Source organism: Scophthalmus maximus, chromosome 10, assembly GCF_022379125.1.
Source record: "Scophthalmus maximus strain ysfricsl-2021 chromosome 10, ASM2237912v1, whole genome shotgun sequence".
Classification (NCBI taxonomy): domain Eukaryota; kingdom Metazoa; phylum Chordata; class Actinopteri; order Pleuronectiformes; family Scophthalmidae; genus Scophthalmus; species Scophthalmus maximus.
In genome coordinates this window covers 22,506,805-22,529,952 of record NC_061524.1, presented here as the reverse complement: position 1 = coordinate 22,529,952, position 23,148 = coordinate 22,506,805, and the positions used below count along the sequence as shown (strand labels likewise).

General features: G+C 41.3%; 1 protein-coding gene across 4 annotated transcripts; it reads left to right on the top strand.

Moving 5' to 3' along the window:
* Window positions 1-366: 366 nt before the first annotated feature.
* bcan (brevican) lies at window positions 367-22,244 on the top strand. 4 transcript variants are annotated; one of them, XM_035609047.2, is made up of 16 exons: window positions 367-668; window positions 5,515-5,597; window positions 7,527-7,919; window positions 8,285-8,459; window positions 8,857-8,984; window positions 9,602-9,895; window positions 10,266-10,334; window positions 11,236-12,180; window positions 12,847-13,584; window positions 14,631-14,813; window positions 15,941-16,045; window positions 16,172-16,402; window positions 19,085-19,167; window positions 19,778-19,922; window positions 20,025-20,207; window positions 21,302-22,244. In XM_035609047.2, the coding sequence occupies exons 1-16, from the start codon at window positions 658-660 to the stop codon at window positions 21,424-21,426; spliced, it is 3,891 nt and encodes a 1,296-aa protein (XP_035464940.1). In that variant the 5' UTR covers window positions 367-657; the 3' UTR covers window positions 21,427-22,244. The 4 variants fall into 4 exon arrangements, with proteins under 4 accessions (XP_035464940.1, XP_035464941.1, XP_035464942.1 ...); XM_035609049.2 differs by having other exon boundaries at window positions 371-668; window positions 16,172-16,330; XM_035609048.2 differs by lacking the exon at window positions 10,266-10,334 and having other exon boundaries at window positions 368-668.
* Window positions 22,245-23,148: the final 904 nt, after the last annotated feature.

Below are 23,148 nucleotides of genomic sequence, written 5' to 3'. Positions count from 1 at the left end.
CAAATGTGGGAATGATGGTCCAAAACTACTTAAAATGTACAGTTTTTTGTTTAAAAAACAACAAGGCCATTTTTTGGCAATAAAACAATAAACAGACCAACAAACCAACTGACAAATAAACCAGCCAACTAACCAACCAACAAGCCAATCAGCACTCTAACCAACCAACCAACCAACCAACTGGTGGAAACATAAGCTCCTGGGTGGAGGTAAATTAATTTGTGGGGCAACTTCAAGGGCAAATACAATTTATTATTATTATTATAAAGCACAACATACCTCACCTTATTACATAATGGGAGTTTGGGGAACTGTGCTTCAGACTGTGACCCTCTTACTGACAGGAAATCCAAGATTATTTAATGACTGAACTGAACTTGAGGAATACGGAGGATTCTTTGCCCCTCAGCCTGTCCCTCGTCATGGATTATGATGTTCCCGGCAGGAGGTGGAGAAGGAGGTGCTGGTATTTCAATGCTGCCTCCATCGCACTCTTCCCTCTCGTCAGCTCTTCTCGTGTCAGCGGCGGACCCGGGGCGGACACGAGTCTCTGCCTCAGTCAATAGAGAGGTTGTGGGTTTTCTCAGCTCCTGAAAGAGAAGACGTCAGGACCTGCACCTGTCCGGTCCAGCGCGACGACCTCAGAGACCGAGAGAGATGAAAATGAAGTAAGTCTGTTAAACCATGCGTCTCAAACCGCGGCGGTTAAATAACGATGGGAACGTGTGTGATCAGGCTTCACGTCCATGTATAAAGTAAAAAAACATTTTTTTTTACCTGCTTACTCAAAGTAAAGTAACAGAAAAAGAAGTTTCAAAAGTAAAAGTGAACATTATTCAGAATGGCTCCAGTCAGTGTTGTAATGTTTATGTATATAATTACCCATTATTTTAATAATACTAATAATTAATCTAATAATTATTATTAGTACAATTACCTGCAATTCATACATAAAATGCAACAATATTCTTAAAGCATTCTGAACAAACACAATAGAAAAACAACAAAATAATGAAGTTAATAAAAAATGATTAAAAAAAACTCCCATGAAAAAGACAACGAAATAAAATATGAAAATAGGTTGCAGGTTAATTAAAACATTATTTATTGAGTTTTTATTAGTGCATCATTGTGTGGGTTTTTTGAAGTGTATTCAGTATTTTTGTATCTGAAATATTAATCATATATATCCTATATTAATAAAGTACAATGTTTCATGTCCTGGTGTGGAACTTACAAGAAGCATTGAATGGAAATAAGCTAATTTAACTTGGTCAAAAATACTGCACATGGGAATAATAAGCACTTGTTCTGCAGTTTTCACAACAAATCTGAGTTTTGGTAATGTCTTTTTATGTCCAAAATAAAAAATGCTGAGTATATGATAACAAAAATGACAAAATACCATAAAGCCAAAATACCCCCCTGACACATTCATACACATATTTTCGCCTAGGTTTTGTTTAAGGCTTTGATGAACAAGGATACAAAGGAATGTTTGAAACGCTGTTGCCTGCGTAGGGGAGGAGATGGAAGTCAGGACGGAGGACGCGAGTTGGGTCTGAGAGGATTTTTTTGGGGGTCTGTCTGATTAAAATATATACATCTAACGCCATCATGGAGTTAGAGGTCACCTCCGCCACCATGGAGCTAGAGGTCACCTCCGTCACAAATGATTTAGAGGTCGCCTCCGCCACCATGGAGCTAGAGGTCACCTCCGCCACCATGGAGTTAGAGGTCACCTCCGCCAAGGAGGACATTTTGTCCCAGTCAGTTTGTTTGTTTGATTGTTTGTTGGCAGTTTTATGCAAAAAGTACCAAATTTGGTGGAAGGATGGGACACAAACATCCAGTCGTGGATCCAGGAATGTTTTTCACTTTCTTTGACATTATGAATTTTTTCTTCTTCTAACACTTTCACAAGCAGAGGTATGCCCTCCACTGAGTGCCATTCTAGTTGATCCAGGTGGAGGATGGTTCACTGACTATGAAAAGACGGAATGGAGTATGGAAGCAAATCTGTTTCACCAGAGTTAGAAATTTAAAAGGCATTGAATTTCTAATAAAAAAATTAAATTTCACTAGTAGAGATTCAATGCCTTTTAAATTCAAGACTGAAATGGAATAATTTAGAATCCTGTTTGCCAGACTCAGCTAAAATGGAATAATTGATGGAGTGGATGCTGATTCAGGAAGACGGAAAACGTGGATGTCTTAAGCTGAAGTATTTATTATAAGAGGTCATTATTGAGGAGACTTTTGGTTCGCTACACAGATCAACAGGTTCACAGTGTTCGGCGTCCCAAGATAGTCTGCCCATCCCTGGTCTCTGTAGTGTATTTAGTTTAGAGTAATGTCGTCATCTCCCCGCCACTATGACACCTCGAGTGAGACATTAGCTGCTCAATGATTGTTTAGGCTTGCCATAGATGAGATGACCTTGCTTCGTTCCTGAGAAGACTCGTCTTAACAGTTTCTCAGTGAGGATAGACGAAAATTCCTCAGCAAAGACCCTGTGTGCACCTGGTACCACTTTAGGGAGTGTGCCGTTAAGCGTGGCGTTAAGACGATTTTGACACATCAGATTTTTACTTTTTATTTTGGAAGAGCAAACATTGAGTGATTCAGCATTACATTTTTCGTCCTCCTGTCTATTAGATTTTCTTCCTATGAAGTCACAAGTAAATATTTGATAAAAAAAGTTAAATCCACAACGTGAATGATGATTCCTAAAAGGGACATTCACCTCAAAGCAGACAAACCAACATCCAGCCGATAAACCTGAAGCTGTAATTGTTTATATACCAAATGTCTGAAGGGATGATCCTATCCAAATTTTTGTAACACAAGGATTAATAAACCCTTTTTTATTAAAGGATTAATAAATCCTTGTGTAGAATTAAATTTAGATGAAAATTAATTTGTTTTTTTTCAGGCCAGGAAACAGTAGTCTGCTGCATAAAAAGTCTGATTGTCCGAGGGATTCAGCTGGGATGATCACGAAAAGGTCACTGTGGACAGCTACTGTTGGCACAAGTTTGCAGGGGTTTGGAATTCGGATCTGTTGCCTCCTAATGGTCAGACCCTTTGCTCTGATAAGATGCCGTGTGCAGTGTTTGTGTTGCCTCTGCAAGGAGGCAACACAAACATGCGTAACATGCGTAACAATGTTACGCATACACGTAACATTGTTAAGCAATTTATCAGCAGCTCAAAAAAGTTATGAGAAGGAGGAGTTGTTTTTTGTTGTTGTTGTTGTTGTTCACCCTGTCCCCAAGGTATAAGGCCAAATAACTTACAGCAATTTGGCCTAATCAGCTTGTGACAAACACACACACACACACACACACACACACACACACACACACAGAAATATAATGTTCTGTAATCGCTCGGACACACTCGCCGGTTCTTTAGTCGTAAGATCGCTGTACCGTTCATACTTCACAACTTGCTGTCTTGATATCGCTTTCAGTCGCCGTACTGTTCACACAACATGACTCATCGGTGACAGGGGGTGACACATTACATGATACTTCACCAGGAGAAATGACTCCAAAGTTTGTTTTGTCACGAAAGCACACCCAAAAAGGGACACTGGAGTCGAGACTAGGAATGGGAGTCACAGACATGAGCAATAATCTCCCTCTACCAATAACAGAAGACATGTTTTAATGAGAGTGTTTTTGTCAAAGTGATTAATCAGAAATTAGCTGTGCACTTTTTAATGATACTGAATAAAGGTTTAGAAACCAAACCCGAAGAAAAATACAGGTTGAACGTTTTGTCTAGTTGTTCAGGAATGACGACTTCTTTTTGCAGCAAGCTGTATTGTGTGTGTGTGTGTGTGTGTGAGAGAGAGTGTGAGAGAGAGTGTGAGCATGTGTGAATCACTGAGCTACTGGGTAAAGTGAGACACGAGCCAAACTCTCACAAAGCTGGTGCAGCCCTGTAAGAATGTAGTTCACCCCCCCAGCACTTCCAGCCTTAAATGACCCTTCCTGGCGAACTGAGCGGTCCAACATCCTCTCTCTTGGCCCCCGCCGCCTTTCTCTCAAGGTGAAGTCATTGACTATTCAGCCACTTGTGATGCCTCTCTTTGCACTCATGATGTTGCCTGGGATGCGTAGTCGGCTGCTCTGCCTCTGCAAAGGAAAACCATTCCGCCTTCACTCTCTCTCAAATAAATTTTCAGTCATTCTCATTCCCTTGATGTGAAAATGAACTAAAACCAGTATGACATGTTGACAGTTTGCTTCCTCATGTTTACATTTACCTTCTCACTCATACTTAGTTTTCCATTTATTGTTTTCCGCCAAAGAGGTGATGTTACCCCTGTCTATTTACTGTTTGAGCGGATTTTCATGGAACTTGGTGCGAGGATGGGACATTACCCAGAAAAATAATCCATTTGATTTTGGCGTGGATTCAGACAAATGGGGTGGATCCAGGATTTGTAAAAAAAAAATCATAATGAGACTGTTGGGCCTTTGTGGAGGTCTGAGCTCTACTGAGTGATGTTCTAGTAATAAATTATAAACAAGCACTGTTTTACTCTTAACGCTTCTTTAACGTTTTAAAATTGTGTTCCCAAACGTCTGATTATAATGTAACTCAACAAGGCATGGATGGATTTTGGTGGGAATATCACTTTGTAGTAATAACTTTTGGAGCTGATTGGTCAAAGGTCAAGTTCGAGACAAAACACATTTTCTGAGATTTTTACCATCATATGATATGTGACATCACTTTAACTAACTTGGTGGTCATCAGGTTTATCTCTCCACCAGTTGGAGCTGTCAATGTTTGCAGTCGCCTCACGCAGCTTTTTGATTGGTTTCTCTTGTTGTGTTGGAGCCTTTATAAACACAGTTTGAAATAATTGTCCAGCATGGTGTGAGAAGAACAAAAGGCAGGCTTAGAACAGAGGACTGCGAGGCAACAGGGTGACGACACAACAAGAAAAAACAGGGTATCAAAAGGAAAAGTTAACATAGTTAAGGATAAAAGTAGAGGTGATAATGATAAATCCAGTCCAGTGTGAGGCAGGCTGGGCTGCGGTCCCCTCCTCAAGGGAGTTTTGTGGGGATCAGAATTCAGCTCACACTGCAGCTCCTGGAGTCTGAGTCACAGCAGCTAGAAAGGTCCAAGGACACACAGGAGTCGCTGTGTGAGTCCGAGTCAGTCCATCTGTCTGCTTCCCACCCACACACACACACACACACACTCACACACACACACACACACACACACACACACACACACACACACACACACACACACACACACACACACACACACAGACACACACACACACACACGCACACACACACACCGTGTCGGTGGTCCCTCGTGCAGCATTTGTACAGTTATTTTTTAAACAGTAAGATTTTAACCTACATTACATGGGCCGCAAGGATTCAAAATTTAAAAAAAATAAGTTTGGAGGTAAATATAAGAACATACCTTAAAACCCAATTCAAACATTCAGTCCCTCTTGTGATTTACCCACAGACTGGTTGTGCCTCTACCTGTGCTGCTGTGTGCCATCTGCCTCCTTGTCCTGCCATCGTCCTCTACCCCCCACCATGACTCAGGTACGCATCCCTCCCTCCCTTCATCCCCATCCATGTCATTTTCATCACAGCTGCCATCCACCACTGAGGACTGGACCCCAATGAATCATATCTGACCTTTGACTTTTATGTGGGGTAGGGGGTTCTCTTTATTCATTTTGTGTCCCTGCACAAAATCTACTTGTCGTATCTTTAAGTAGTTATTTTGTAACATAATAACATATGCACATTGAGCTATAATTTAAAGGAAACATATTCAGCTTTTTTCAGTTTTTCCCTTTCCCACCAGTGTGTTCTAGGTTTTTTGTGTATGTTAAAGGTCTAACATCGTGTTGTCACAATGTTACGGAAGTGCATAAGAAACGCCTAGCGGTTAGTCTGGCACTCCCCCAAACAACGCCAAGTAAACCGACACTTGAGCTATAGTTGGGGCCGTGTCGTAGGGACACAACATGATGAGAGATTGCAACGTGATTGGTTATACATTTTTTTCTTTGTTTTTAATGGCAGTTGGCAACCAGTGAAGAAGGTGCATTAACGACACCTTCTGCTCTGGAGTTTTCCCTTTCCTCTGACAGTGGCAGATATAAAAATGTTACCTATGACCTAACCCTAACCTAAAAAAGTAAAAGTGATTATTTGTTTTTAAAACCAATTGAAACGTAATTTTGATACATTCTAAAAAAGTTGTCATTTGATGTTTATTTATGCTTTAAAAGTGGCAAATCAAAGAAAATACATGAGCTGTTACGTCATTGTCCGCCATCTTCGGAATTCCAGGTTTCGTGACAATACGCATTCGTATTCCTATCATGTTGTCGGCGTCAGACATACCGCCGACACTTCCTACATGCTCTGGGAGCGGTTGACCAATCACAGTAGAGTGGGCCAACTGGCCAATCAGAGCAGACTCGGCTTCATTGGGAGGGGGAACCTAAGAGACAGGAGCTAAAACCAAGTCTCAAATTAAAATTATGAACCTGAATATGAGTATAATATGTCTCCTTTAAAATGACTGACCCCTGTTGGTGACCAAATGGATCAGCAACAGCATGACAGCTACTCTTGAGCTTTGCCAACAACCCTACAAACCTCTTACAGATGTAACATTGTCATTTTGCTGTTGAATGTAGCAAAATAAATAAATAAATACACAGGTTAAAAAATCACCTTGTTTTAACTGTTACCATGATAACATACTCATAAGTATACTGACAGTAAAAAACATTATAATATGAACTAAAACTGACGCACAAAGGAATAGTTTGAGATTTTCGATACACTTGACACACTGATTTGCAGAGACGAGCAGCTGCGTGCTTAGAGTCCTGTTTTCACTGTAAGATTACCAGGTGAAAATAGTTCCATAACTCCCCCTCATACTTAAAATTGGTGCTTTTATACATCTCTTTTTTGGTGCAGGGATTGAACAAGTGGGAGTCCGGGCTTGACGTTTCACACTTTTCAGTCCTGCCCTCTCTGAAAAGGAATAATTGATGGAGTGGATGCGGATTCAGGGAGACGGAAGCCGTGGATGTCTTAAGCAGAAGTATTTATTATAAGAGTTCAATATATATCAAGGAGATTTCTGTTTCGTTTACACAGATCAACAAGGTGGTCAGTGTATGGCACCCCAAAGCAATCTGCCTGTTCCCGGTCTCTGTAGCGTATTTAGTTTAGGGTAATGTCGTCATCTCCCCGCGACTATGACACCTCGAGAGAGACTTCAGCTGCACGATGATTGTTGTGGCTTGCCACAGACAGGTTGACCTTGCTTGGTGCCTGAGAAGACTCGTCTTAACAGTTTATCAGGGAAGGATTCCCACGACACTCTCGTCTTTCCTCAAATGCATGCCATAGGCATCAATCCTCTTATTTATCTCTCACGAAGAACTTACATTGGCATATTTCTCAAAATGTCATGTTACATTACAGCTCCTCTCTCCTCAGATGATTCAAAGCTTCTCCACGTCACTATCCTCACCACCCCCCCAGTGTTGGCCGTGCTGGGCGGCTCTCTGACGTTACCCTGCCTAGTGTCTCTGGCCCACCCTCCACCATCCCCCTCCACCAACGGCCGCCACGCCGTGCTCTCTCTCCCCCGGGTCAAGTGGAGTGTGCTAACTAATGGCCATGAGGCAGAGATCCTGGTGGCCCGTGGGGACAGGGTGAGAGTCAGTGAGGCCTACAAAGACAGAGCGACGCTGCTCAACTATGCCTTCTCCCCCGCCGACCTCACCTTGCGCCTGGAAAGTCTGAGACAGAATGACACCGGCTTCTACCGCTGCGAGGTGCAACAGGGCCTGGAGGATGCTGACGACATGGCTCAGGTCAAGGTCAAAGGTGAGACCCAGACAGAAAAGCCATCGAATGGATTTCTACGCAAGTTGGTCAAATGATGTGACATCGTCCAAAAAAGGACCCATTCAATTTGGCGATCCAAACAAAGGGGTGGATCCAGGAATAGTAAGATAAGGTGTTTTTAAAAAAAAACATTTTCACAGATTTCTCAGGGAATAATTAATGGATCTTGATGAAAAACATGAGGCACATTTAGGGAACTGATATCTATGAGTGTGTGCAATTTGGTGTGGCTTGATTGAATTTAACTACTGTTGGGCCTTGGTGGGCCAAACATTATCCTTGGTCTGGACAGAATGATTCAAACTACAGGTGCAAAAGTTAAAACCTTGTTCTGAGTTTTACAGGTGTGGTGTTTCATTATCGTGATGCATCCAGCCGGTACGCGTTTACCTTCGCGCAGGCCAGAGAGGCCTGTAAGGAGGTTGGCGCTGAAATCGCCACTCCAGAGCAGCTACTGGCTGCCTACCACAGTGGATACGAGCAGTGTGATGCAGGCTGGCTGTCAGACCACTCAGTGAGGTGAGGACCTGAGAAAGAATGGTTCATTGTTATATAGGACACAGCTACACTCAACAATGAATCGAACGGGTTCTCATCAAGAAAATCCTGTCCGCGACACTCAGATGTTCAGCTGTCAATATGGCTGTGGGAGCATCCATTTTGAAGATTGATCACCTTGGAGGGCTGATAGTGGACCACTCTGCCAGCTCACATTTGATATGCTCTGTACATCTGCATGTCGGGACACCTAGATCATCCATTAGCCGAGAGGCACTCGTCTGCTCTCAAACCCAGCATTTCTTCCCACTTCAACACTCGCTCAGGGAATGGCTCAGACTAGTGTGATTGTTGGAGTGCTGCCATTATAGAGGATGAGGTACTTGGTGTTTCATTGCCATTTGTCATTTCCCCTTAGATATCCCATTCAGATGCCGAGAGAGGGCTGTTTTGGGGATATGGATGGACTGCCAGGAGTGAGGAACTATGGACTGCTGGAGCCTGATGAGCTGTATGACACCTATTGCTATGTGGAGGATAATGAGGGTAAGAAAGCCAAAGACCCCCCACAAATTAAATTTATATATTATATATATATATATTCTGATTTGGGGCAGTTTTTCACAGTCTTGGCCCCTGAGTTTCAGTCAAAAGAAATCTTAATGCTACTGGATGCAAAGTGTGTCAGACTCTATCACCCAACATCAGTGATGGACCTCTCTAAACCTCTTGTGGCTGAATGGGTTCAAATCCTTACAGCTGAGAAACCAGAGGAGTTCAGTTCTTAAGGAGTACTTACAGCTGCACATTAATGCCCACAGCTTCATTCATTATTGACATTTAGTTTTTCCTTATGGGTGTAATGGTCCAGTGTTTGCACGCTTTTGGCATGTGTTTGTTGTATGTGCAGTAAGCTAGCTGTTGGGGAACTGTGGTAAAGTTACTTGGAATCTCATCATCAATAACTGCACAGAAAAAAATATGCGCAAAATTACAGAAACAATGATAGGGAGAAAGTAGTTCTGCTAAATCTTATTGACTTATTCAACTTACAAATTAGTGCTTTACATAATATGGCATTTGTTTACCACCTGTCTGAACCTCTGACTAGTTTGTATCTATAGCTGAACATTAAAACCTAAAACCTGTATCCTTTTGTAAAGGTGAGGTATTCCATGGCTCCGCCCCCCAGCGTTTCACCTTCTGGGAGGCCAAGACCTTTTGTCTGAGTCACGGGGCAGAGCTGGCCACCACAGCTCAGCTATATGCAGCCTGGAATGATGGACTGAACCACTGCAGTCCAGGGTGGCTGGTGGACGGCAGTGTGCGCTACCCCATCGTCACCCCCAGAGAGCGCTGTGGAGGTGGTGAACCTGGAGTCAGAACCATCTATCGCTACAGCAACCAGACAGGCTTCCCTCACTCTCACACACGACATGATGTCTACTGCTTCAGAAGTAAGAGGACGATCTTATATCTGATAGATGTCATGATTTTTGGCAGTGGTATAGTTAAAGTTAGGATTAACCCTGTCTCTTATAATGACATTAAACTTTATTTGTATACCACTTTTCAAAACACAGTCGATTTCGTATTATTAAAAACACTTAGCGTAAGTGTCATGATTGTGCCCCTTGAACTCTGTCGCCGCTTGAGAAGTCTTTGTTTCTCTTTATGGTCTGTTATTCATGTTTTAATTACTTCTGAACTTTATCATTTCAGATTCCTAGTGTTCCTCTGTTTAGTTTCCTTTGTTATCCCCTGTCTGTGATTTCTTGAGTTTCCTGTTTTATTCTTAAGTTTATTTAAACCTGCTTCCTGGAACAGGCCCCAAGGCACAGGAGACAGGAGACAGCAGGAACAGACTGGGGGAATATCACAGGAACCACATCACAGGTACAGACTCGGGGAAAATAACAGACAAACCAACACAGACAAAGGGAAGCACAGAGACCAAATAGACACAAGGTGGGCGGGGCAAATTGAACACAGGTGAGACACAATAGGAACAGGTGCAGACAATCCCAGCGGCAGGAGCCACAGGAAAAGTAAATTTACAGAAACAAAAGGAAAAGGAAGTGTAGACACCAGGAATGGGACTTCAGATTAAAACAAGAAACTCAAGAAATCACGGACTGTGGATAACAAAGGAAACTAAACAGAGGAACACTAGGAATCTTAAATGAATAAATCAAAGTTCAGAAGTAATTAAAACATGAATAACAGACCATAAAGAAAAACAAAGGCTTCTCAATCGTCGACAGAGTTCAAGGGGCACAATCGTGACCGTAAAAGTTGTATTTGTTGTTGGTCAATGCAATTAAAACATCTGAATAAAGTTAATCAGTCTGGCTTTGAGTTTAGGCTGTTTTGTCCCACTATGTGTGTAGAGTTAAGTTTACTTTTGTTCACCAGAGCCTGATTGAGCTGAATACCTCAACCTAACTCACAACAATGCAAAATGGTGTATTTGTATTAAGACAAATGGCCTATGTCGACAAATGATGAGGTCCCAAACATAGTCACTGCAACAAAGTGACTGTGAACAACAAAACGTGAACACGGGATCAACTGCTTTAAGCTACTGTATTTTTGCTTGTTCTAAAATAAACTACTGTGATTCGACTCCCTGTGTCCACTTGTTAACTGTTACGAAGAAGATCACAGATTATATTTCTTCTTTCTAACATTAAAGTAAGCCTTCTTGTTAAATTATCAACCATGTTTTGTAGTATTAGTATTAGGAAAAGATCCAGAAAAACATCATTACAACTAACATTTCTTCTCTTTATTCCAGGCAATAACGTCCCTTACACCGAATCGCCTCAGGATTTTCTCGCCACTGAGCCAGAGGACATTGTTTTCTTGACTAATTCTGCTCAGGAAGCGGTTACCTTTAGTGAGGTGACAGCAATGAGGGGTGAAGACGTGCAGCATGCCCAGACGGTCAGTCCTGTGCAACAAGCCCCTGTGCAGGCTCAGTCCCCGACACTGTGTTACGACAAGGAGCCGTTGCTCTCAGTGGACCTTCATCAGTCTCTGCAGACTCCTCTGCCTGAGCATCAACAGCACACTACCATAGAAGATACCTGGGAGCCTGTGGAGAAGGCAAGATACCCAGAGTCCTATAGACCAGCACCTGACGAAAATCCTCTGACAGATCATGAAGATTCTCACGTACATCCAACATCTTCTAATGCTGATGGCGTAGTACCAACTGGTAAAGACTCCAGTTTACCCACAATTGATGGGACAAGTTCAGGAACCAGAGAGCCCCCAGAGTCTCATAATTCTAACAATAACCCAGAGACTCAAACCCAGGATTCGCTAGGTGTTAATGCAACATCTGGAGTTGACGTAAAGGAGCTTCTCAATAGTTCTTCAGAGGTGCATCAGAAGGTTGAGCTTCCCGTTTCCCAAGAGGATCACACTCCAGATGACCACTGGGAACATGTCTCTGAATCTGAGCTGGTCTACTCAAGCACTTCTTACGATATTTCTGAGCAGACAGAAGAGGCCAGCACTGGTAATGTTGAGAGGGTATCAGCAGTGACTACTTCCCTCCACGCTGAAGAATCAGATGTTCCCGCCACTGCACCACCTGTGAACCACCCAACAGTGGAGTGTGGAGAGGAGAGTGCAAGTCTTCCTCTAGATGAGGGAATACAAGACCCAGTAACCCAGAGTTTGATTGGCTTGGACATCTCTACCATTTCTGAACTGGTCCCTACCTCTGATTCAAGTGAGTAAACAGTGAATATTAAAGTTAGGATGTTTCACAGACCTAAATGGCTTCCACCAGTATTCTGGTTACGGTGTCTGTATCTTTTTGAGGTACCTCCATTTCTAGTGACCATGTGAGGGACAATGATAGCTAGTTGGGCACTATCTCATCCTGATAATGAAAGGGAAAAAACATTCCTGAATCTGCCTGTTTTTCTGGATCTGTTCCTGAATTTAATGGTTTCTTTTGATGGAAATTGGTTCAGTAATTTTTGCGTAATCCTGCTAACTATTGGTGTGATATTAATGCCAAAATTAAGAGTTTACACCATTAGAAATTTAAGGATGTCTCAGACTTATAATAATTCAGGGGCCGCCACCTTCGGAGGATGTGTTCCTTACAGCCAACAGAGGCCACAAAGGCCACAGTAGCCCACGGTTCGTTGGGCAACTTTTTTTTTTACATTTTCACAGATTCACCTGGGAATAATAGGTATCTTTGTTCACAAATTTGGTGTGGATTGATTGACTGTAAGTCGACTGTTGGGCCTTGGTGGAGCTATGTGTCCTACTGAGTGCCATTGTAGTTTATTATATGTATTTCCTTCTCAAGTCTGAGACCTAGATTGTTATTCTCATGTTGTTGTTAGATTGAGAAAAAAAAAAAGATCCCTTATCTTGACAGGTTATGATCCTCCTCAAGAGCAATCAGGAATCATGATTGAGTCGTCCATCCCAGTTGACCGTGGTGGCGAGGAGAACAAAAGCGCTCCGGACGAGGCCGATCCAATAGAGCAGAGTGGAAACATCCATCTCACTGAAATCACAGCAGCAGAGCTCATTACAGTCACTGATGACTCCACTGTGGATTCTCCTGTCCTAAACAACAATCCTATGACTTTGTTGACACCTGGAACCCTGTCTCCCCCTTCTATGGAGGTTATATCTAGCTCCCCAGAGATCATTACCTCCATGCCCAAATGCAATGCTTCATCTGGGGCCGACATCCAGGAACATACTGAAGAGGAGGGATTAGAAGAAAGTCAAGAAGCATTTTTCAGCACAACGCAAAATATCACATACAGTGACCCAGAGAGGAGGGAACGAGGTGCCAGAGATGGATCAGATGAATCGTCAGGAGAAAGCCCAGTGTTGAAACCAGAACTTCTGTTGACAAACCCTACTGTCTCAGCAGACCACACCTCTGAGGGAACTGATGGTGAGGCCGGCACTGGTGCACCTCCTCATTCAAATGTAAAAATCACCCTGATCCTTCATCGGACCCTCACGCCCGGCTGGGAACCCGAGCCTTCCTCCTCCACGCTGCAGGAGTCTCGCTCTGACCGAGAATACAGTGCAGAGACTCCCGTTGCCCAGGAAACTGATGAGGTCATGGCGGTGATCACCACCAGGAGCATCAATGGTCAGTTTGAAGGGTTACTCCGACAAAAACCTCTTAGGTGGATCAAAATCTTAATTCAATCACATCCTTCCTTATCAGTCACTGGAAATAAAAAGTTAAGTGAAAAGCATTTGGGGGCCCTGCATACAATGCACAAACACTGTGTATACCCCAATCAATTTTTGCACCATATGATGTTAAACGATTGGTTGATCTAAATAAACTGTAGGTCATGTTTCTAATCGTATTAGTTGCAAATTGAATGCATTACTACACAATATGACAGTGTTACTCAATGCGCGGCTCGTGACAATGCCTAAGAGAGTCGTCCGAGTTCCGAGTTGTAATTGAACGCTGCATCAGCGCAAGTTAACTAGTGCAGTGAACCTCACGCTTTCCATGTGACTACAAAACCAAGATCTGAGCCAATCAGTGGCAGAGAAGGGGCGGGCCTTCGTCTCTCACTGCCCGTCACACAGAGCTCATACAGAGACGCAGACCTATGATAGCAGAGAGTGAAATGGTCAAAAGTCTTGTTGTACTTCACCAAAATCAATGGAGACAACGCTTGTTGCCACAAGTGGAACAAATGTTAATGTTGTGTGATAACAAATTAGGCAGATATGTGAGGCTGTAGTGGATTTTGTTTTTGTGGCAGCTTGACTGTTGACTTCTGCTAGTGCGACTCACTTGCAAAAAATAGCGAGGATCACTGCTATATGATATCGTAAGCTGAATTCATAGTGATGTCATAAGATAAAATTAGTTAATCCTGTATTTGTCCCACAGCAGGGAAATTTGGGTCATGATGACATCATTGTGCGAGCAACAAGCATAAGCTTACTGTGCGGCGTCATTGTTGTGGCCAACATCTCAAATGTTGGTGTACACCCCCTGCCGTCCAGTGCCCCACAGATCTAAATTATTTTATTATTCAGTCATGTTTTCTCGTTTGTGGTGTAATCAACATACAATTCTCAATACTGTGACAGACTTTTGTGTAAAACTTCAAGTTTTGTGTGCTCAGAAATAATCTGTGGACATAATATTATAAACTGTCTAAACAGGACATGGATTAGACGTGGCAGCTGAGGCGGAGACCGGCACAGACGAGAACTCTGGTCCAACTCTCACCACAGACAGTCATGATGTGACCGTCGCTGCTCCCACCATGTACCCAGAGGAATTTAAACAAGATGAGGAGGACCAGGAACAGGGAGCCATGGCTGCACAGCCAGGAGCCGTCTCAGGTGCCTGCACTCCAGAGAAAGTGCTGCATGTTTGACAATAACAGAAACAAAAGCTGGGGTTGGAAGGAGAGGCCGCTGAAAATGACCAATCAGGAGAGGGATTTGCTGCATGCTGCAATTTAGCACCTCAGGCTGACTCAGCACATCCGAGAGATTAGCATCCGACGTCTAATTAATACTCAGAGAATAATTATAGCACAAGCTCACAACTGGAATCTCCTCTCCGTGTTACATAAGAAGAATTTTCTTATCCACTTTAGATGTTTAAAAAAAAAATAGAACTAATTCTGTTCTTCAAATCCACAGAGGCCAGAGACAAAAAGTCTTATTTTGGTCGGAATTATAAGTGGTTTCTTTCATTAGATATTTTTCCCCCACATGCATGTTCACTTTGTGAGAATGATTCAAAAGTAGAATAAAAGACTTTTGGGAGAAGATTATAATTGGGACTCAGCCCACTCATACTGTCCTGAAAAAGCAGCGGAAAATGAACAACAGGCTGTAACAGTTCAATGTATACACTTTTAACCAGTTAGCGTACAGAACTGACAGTTCATTAAAAAATATTGTCAAATATCGTCATTGTGCAAATACGAAATTAATCATAGTCTCCTATTTACAAGCTATTTAAGACTTTAGATTTACTGTACTGTCACACAGTACAGTAAATCTAAATCTTACCTTATCTTTAAAATCAAAACTTAATTTTACTCCTCACATGCAATGTTGAGCATGATTGAAACTGCAGCGCAGCCCACTGTCTCATCCCTGATGTAGCAGTGCCCTCTGCTGGTGCCTCTTTTTAATGATAATAATATACATTCTATTTTTTTATAGGGAAAATGAGAGAAGAAATTAAAATCAGACACAAATGAAACCCTCTTGAAGGAAATAACATTTAAAATTGTGTTTTTTATTGGGGGGGGGTGGGTTGTGAATTTAAAGGACTTATAATAATGGGTTGTAAGAAAAAGAAGTAATTAAAACTTTTAAACTATAATTATTATTATTGTTAAGTCAGGCGAAAGAATAATTGGCATATTGTGTTATTTTAAGATAATGTTTTGAATATCTGCGATATAGAATAATGAATATATTTTAAAGGATCACATCCTCTTCACATGCAGACTCCTGCCTTGAGAACCCTTGCTTGAATGGAGGCACTTGTGTCGATGGTGGATCGACCAGGTGCATTTGTTTGCCCGGTTACGGAGGAGACTTGTGCCAGACAGGTTCAGTGTCAACTATCTGATGCACCTACAGTTTAGACGCACAATCTTGCAAATACTAGTAAGATCTTCCTTCTGATTCCTCCGTCATTCATTTTGTCCTCCCCTCTCTCATCCACTGTATCTCAGACCCTGAGGTGTGCGAGCCGGGCTGGGAGAAGTTTCAGGGCTTCTGTTACCGTCATTTTAGCAAGAGGCAGAGTTGGGAGGCGGCTGAGCAGCACTGTCGCATGTGTGGTGGACACCTGATCTCCGTCATGACCCCCGAGGAGCAGGAGGACATCAACGGTAAAACTTGGAAACCCAAGAAAGAAAATTGCACAAGTTCTTGCGACCAAGGAGCAAAAAGAGCCAGATTGTGTGAGTTATATGATTGAAGCCAAAGAAGCAGATCCATCGTCGTCAAAGAGTAGATTTCACAATGAAGATCTGGGTAGAAGGGCCATTTACACTGTGACATTACTCACTCATCAGTGGGTTTTGCATGTTTGAAAATCACATACACTAAATAAATAAATGGCCACAAAAGAAAACCAGAATATCTTTCAGACTGACCTTGTTTCAGATTTTCTGTAGGGTTTTGAAAATCACCTTGTAGACCTTTAAAATAATGTCTTGACTTCATCAAACAATTAACCTCTTTTACCTTTTTGAAATAAATTACATTACTTATTCTTACAATAAAACTTGGTAGTTAGGTCCGGAACTTTAATGTAAAACTTCAAAGCCAGCAGGAAAGAAAGTAATCGGAATAACTAAACATAATCTGGATAATTTTTTAGATATGTAAGAAACGGTCTGACCGTATAACGATACACGGACACAGCGCACACTGGTACAGAGCAAGGCCGGTGTTCAGCCGGGGTCTGTCTGCTGTTGAGAAGTGTATACTTGCTATGTGAACGCACACAGTGAAAGCGCTAGCTACCGAGATTATACTGAAGAGAGAGAAAAACAGCAAGAGAGCAAGAGTCGGTGTTGCAAAGAGCCCTGCATTTATTTATATTATGTAAAAAAAAATGTATCATTATGAAACTGTGGTGGGGCAAATGTAGTATATATAGTAGCCAGGGTTGTGTCAGATTACTTTGAAATCAGTTACTGAAAACCGATTGCATGGCAAATTTTGCAATTGGTAAAATAAATCTAATCTTAATACTTTTGGATTTACTTCAAAATCAAACACTGAAAATACTGCACTTTATACTAAAAGAATGGACGCAACCACAAGATTTTGAGTTCCACAAATTTACTTTTACTTACTCTTTAAACATCGAAAACTTTTTCAATGCAAATAAAATGCATTTAGCATATTTAGCACAAGAATCTCTTGTAACTTTTGTGCAAGAGGAGTGCTTACTGGAAAAAATCTTTCTTCCATTTTTAATGTAAATAAAAAGGAATTAATACTCCATCATCATTATCTATAAATCATTTAAACTGGCAACCTGAGAGGAGTAATGTACACAATTATATATTATTGAGTAATGTATTCAGTAATAAATTGTTGTTATACTGTAGAACATACAGGAGATAATTCAGCATTTAGAAATCAAATTAATCTCACAAACAGATGCTGGTATTATCATCTGCAGGAAAATGAGTAGTGACCTCTCGTGGCTATACAGGCAGAACTGCTTGGATTCCCTCCACGTGTATGGCACGCCTTTTCACGAGTCACTAGCATTGGTCGTATATATATATATATATATATATATATATATATATATGTATATATTAAATCTTGTCTTTTAAAATTGCCATATTTTTAAGACATAATCAAAATGTAATTAAATAATCCTTGACAATGTAACTATAATCTGGTCTGATTAATGAAATGAAATGAAATCTGGTCTGATTATAGCTACTTATTTTTTTGTAATCTGATTAAGTAATCCAGATTACATGTAATCTGTTACTACCCAACCCTGATAGTAGCCTATATACAACACACGTTCAGGGTCTGCATTGCCCCTGAAATGCTTTTCATGGAATAATTTTTTACTTTTGTTATTTTCATCCTACCTGCTGCTAATGTCCCCCATGTATTCTGTCTGTTGCCAAATGTCTGTTGTTGTTTGTGTTGTTACTTGTTGTGGTTGCATCACTGTATGAATGTCTTGTTGCTTTGTGCTGTGCATGTTGTGTGTCTTGTCAACTCTGACTCTGTGCTGTTGCTGTCTTTTGTGATGTTTTTTATTTTTTTTTATTTTGTCTGTTGTTATTTAAATGTTATCACCCCAATGGCTCAAAAAAATGTGGCCATATGACTGCAGTTGAAAAGTAGCCAGCAAGCAAACAATAGCACATTTACTGGCATGCTGCTTATGTGTGTTTTCTTGATAACTTGGACATCTTGAAGCAAGCTTACAGTGGTATATGATGTTTATTACCTGTTTTCCACTGTCAAATTATTGCAAAAGGCTGAAATAATCATTAAAAGTGACCTTTGAAGTGTAATGTGTTGCTGGAGCTGCAGACACTGGGTTTCGTGATTTGCAGTAGATATCAAACTGGTGATCTTCCTCCAACTTTCCTCTTAAGTGATGACTTTGTTCTAACAGCAAACCTCTCGAATGTGTCCAGACAAGACACCACAATGACCTTTCATGTCAGGTTTTTTGAAAAAATGTCTTAGCTTTGAAATCAGTGTTTCGTCTGGCAACAAGGCGATGAGATTATTATCAGACATTCCTCTGGTGGCAGTGGCGTTTCACTATGCGGGCAGTTGACATGGATCGTATAGACTGATTCTCAAATTGTTAGTGTAGTGTAACAGTAAATACCTCATTCTTTAAAAAAAATAATGGTTGTATATGTCGAACATGATTTGTAAAAACAAAAGCATAAAATTTGTCATGAAATGTGTGAGACAGTATTTAGAATAGTCCATTTTACATGATAATGATCACATTTTGGTTTCAGTACTCTGATCTTAGTTCTGGTCCTCACTCAAACTGTATCATATCATGTACAGTATGATAAATACTGAGACCTCTTTCTTATTTTACCATCCTAATTTCTTCTAATATTTATTTTTAGACAAATACAGAGAATATCAGTGGATCGGACTAAATGACAGAACCATAGAGGGAGACTTCCGCTGGTCAGACGGGAACCCTCTGGTGAGTTTACTGTGTTTACAGCTTGTTTTGACATAGTTTCTTTTATCCACAGACATGTCGGATCCCAAAAATGAAGCCAAATTGTCAGTTAAATAAATGTTTCCAATGATGGTTTCTGTCATTTTAGGTAATTCTTATCACACCGGGTATGGTCAAGTGTTTTTGATCAGTTTGCTTTTCATTAGTTATTTGATAATATAAAAACGGGCTCAAACCTAATGATTGACAGCTGACACTGGCTGTCGATTGGATCAAGAGTGTGTATAGGCGGGACTTCGATACCATGGCTCCACTCTATGATCACGACTGCGCAGACTCTGACTGCAAATGATGACCCCAGTGCAAGATGATGACGCCTAAATCTGATCATTGATCGTGTTTATGTACGATCACTAATCATCTTTATATACAGTCATTGATCGTCTTTATATACAGTCATTGATCTGCTTTATGTACAATCACTGATCATCTTTATATACAGTCACTTATCCTATTAGTATAATCTTTATGTGCAGTCATTGGACGTCTTTATGTAAGATCACTGGTCGTCTTTATATACAGTCATTGATCATTGTGATTCTGTTTTAATCTTCTCTCCAATCTATGTCAGCTCTATGAGAACTGGTACAAAGGCCAGCCTGACAGCTACTTCCTGTCCGGTGAGGACTGTGCGGTGATGGTGTGGCACGACGGCGGCCAGTGGAGCGATGTACCGTGCAACTACCACCTATCCTACACCTGCAAAAAGGGTGTCTGTGAGTTCCCCTGACCGAACTGCACCTTCTCTGGTGTTCAAATCACTTGTCACAATCTTTGTAGCAAAGAACACGTCTCTCAATTCTGCTTCCATCCAACAGCCTCCTGTGGCGAGCCCCCACAGGTTCCCTTTGCTAAAGTGTTTGGGAAGAAGCATTCACGTTACGAGACCAACACCAAGGTGCGGTACTACTGTGAAGAGGGTTTTGTTCAGAAACTGAATCCTGTCATTACGTGCCTGCCCAGCGGCCAATGGGAGGAGCCTCAGATTACCTGCATGCCACGTAAGTGCTGAGATTGACTTACCTCCAGGCTACATTCAGACATTTGTCACTGTTAAATACTACTCACAGATATAGCAGCCATTGCTCCACAAAAGACCTTGATTAAACGTTTGGTCATCCTTATTCTCTTCTCGTCATATCACAAATTTGGGATAGACCATGGGGCTTACGGCCTAATCATGTCGTTTTTTTGCCTAATTGCGTACTGAAGTTAGCCTGGGAGCTCATCTTATTTGCTCTGCCAGACTACGTCGGGATCCCCTCCATTGGAAAAGAATTTCCCTCTGGCAGAAATCTTGCCGATCCAATCACAACCGATTATCTGATAATTGCCGGGGTTTATACCATGACGCAGAGAGCAGCGTAAAATACCAAAGCTGCCGCTGATGAATGAGCATTCGACTAAAAGTACCCAATATTCTCAAATTTCTCCCACAAAAACAGCGTCGTTCACAGACATTGTGGAATCATCATCGCAGGCATCTCCTCGCTGCTCTAGTCTGTTGACATTGTCGCGTCGCTCAACAGACGTCACATGATTCGTAGCTCTCACTGGTATAGTGAGATATATAGGTTTATCCAATTACGTTACGTCCGTTGGTAACGCCTCTTGGAAATCGAAAATTTACAGAGAGGTTCCAGACTAAAACGCATTTGAGTATTAGTCTGGCTACACCAGGCTGGGGTGAAGTAAGGTAAAGGAAAAAATAATACATACAATTACAAATCAGGCATATCTAGAGGACTGGAGTCTATGAGAGTGTGATTTGGTTCAGATCCAAAATATGCGTTTGACTGAGTGTCATTCTAGATTGTAAAGGATCTAGTTTTTGTAAAATAACAAAATCATCAGTAAAAAAATAAAGTACCCTTCCCCGGAAAATAGAAATCCATCCATCCATCCATCCATCACTCCTTCCATCCATCCATCCATTCCTCCATCCTTCAATCCATCCATTCATCCATCCATCCCTCTCCTCTCCTAAATAACTTTACACATGGATTCCTCTCATGGGAAATAAAATCACACCTGACAGACACACAGACTGTAAAGGTTGTAAACATTTACTTTGCTGTTTGTCTCCATCCTTTAGCTCACTCAATGGGACAAGACTCTGTTACCTTACTGCCTCACCAGCATGAGGAGGTCATCGAGGTCATGAGTACAGCAACGGATAAAGCAACGCCGCTGTTCTCGGACATTAAGTGGAATTTGTAAAGCCATCCTGCCTTCTTTTCTGTTTTCCTCTTCCTGTTTGTACCACTTCTCTAATGTCTCACAAGACTCTCCAGCACAGTTTCTGCATTAAGTTAAACTTTATGTTAAAGAAACCTCAAGGCGACAGTTCCTACAATCACCGGGAATCTGGAAAACTGCCGTGTAGAGTTCTGAAAGATTTAGAAGGATTTGGGGATTTGGATGAGTTTTTAAAAAAAGACATCCAGTATACTTCCTCATGAAACTTTCATGTGAGAGAATAAAAGAGGATCCTGCAGATTATTCAAAGCAAATTTTGTGCAGTTTGCAAGATACTTATCTTATCGGTTCATTGTGAAACCACAAATTATAGAAATACACATTAAACCCAAGTTATCCATCTCCATAGATCCATTTATCAACATTAAAAACAAAGTCATCAAACAGTTTAGTGTTTTACAGGAAGAGAAGAGACAGATTTTTAGATGTAAAAGTACCAGGATGTCGGTTTTATATCAAGAGATGAATAAACAGTTAACACAGAGACATGAGCTTAAACCTGGGAACATGAATTTGTCATTTCATGTGGTCTTTAAAGTTTAAATGTAAGTTGTTATTAGTCTGTATTAGCCTAAATAAACCAATTAAAAATGTGGCTTTTGTTTAAACCTAGCACTGAGTTTGGAAAATTTTAATGACAAATTCTATTCTACTGAGGTTCTGTCCTAGAGCATTGTAATTTCTTAATCAACAGACATTTTGTAACAAAACATATGTTTTTTTGGTTTGTTTAAATGATGATTGTAGAAATTAAAACCTGACTGTTCAGCGACAGTGTTCATGCGGCTCATGACGGTTCTTTGTGGGTTTTACGTGGAGCAAAGTGAGCATTAATTCCTGCCTGTCGGGCTTTTGTTTTAAACATTTGTAGGGATTTTCTAAGTTTAGACCATGTTGAAGGACAATAGCTGTCAGTTAGCGTTAGCGTACCTCTGTAGGTGCAGGAGGCTGGTACTACGAAGCGAGTTCAACATATGCATGTTTTTGTTATCTGGCTTAATTTAACCTACCATCAACTAGAGACAAGCGACTACTGGAGTTGCAATGATTGTCCGATTCCCGAAGCGAAAATAGGTTACTTCCTCATCTGCACTGCTTTTTTAAAGTTAATTATAAATTCACCTATAGACAAAGCTGAACCTGCCGCCTCTGTGTAGATATCTGACTGCTCGTCCTATAGTGCTTTTTATTCAGGAGTCTCTCTTGTCTCATTTACACCTGGCATTCAAATTTGTCTGGAAATCAGACTGTATGATACATTCACACCTGGTGTTAATAGGTGATTCCAGTGTTCGCATTGACATCCGGCTGCGATCGCTCTGTCCAGCTCAGGTTACATTCTCCTCTTGCTTTCGCAGGTGCAAACATCAACAACAAAAAATTAGAAGAAGAAGAATAGCTTTTCGATGGTCTCATCTTCACTCCGTCCACAGGCGTGTTGAATAACATGAGGACTGAGGAGAAGACTGCTTCCTGAGGTGGTAATGGCTGCTAGCTGCATAGCTGCTGCTACTGCTACCTCGCTGGTTTGGATCAGTTGTGCACCATTGTCATTCCGTCCAAGTACTTGTATGTGAATTAACATTTGCATTCACACCTCTGTTCCGTGTGGTCACAATGCGTACATGGATCACAATCTGTGTCAATATGTCTCTGGTCCATAGTCTGTAATATAAAGATGGA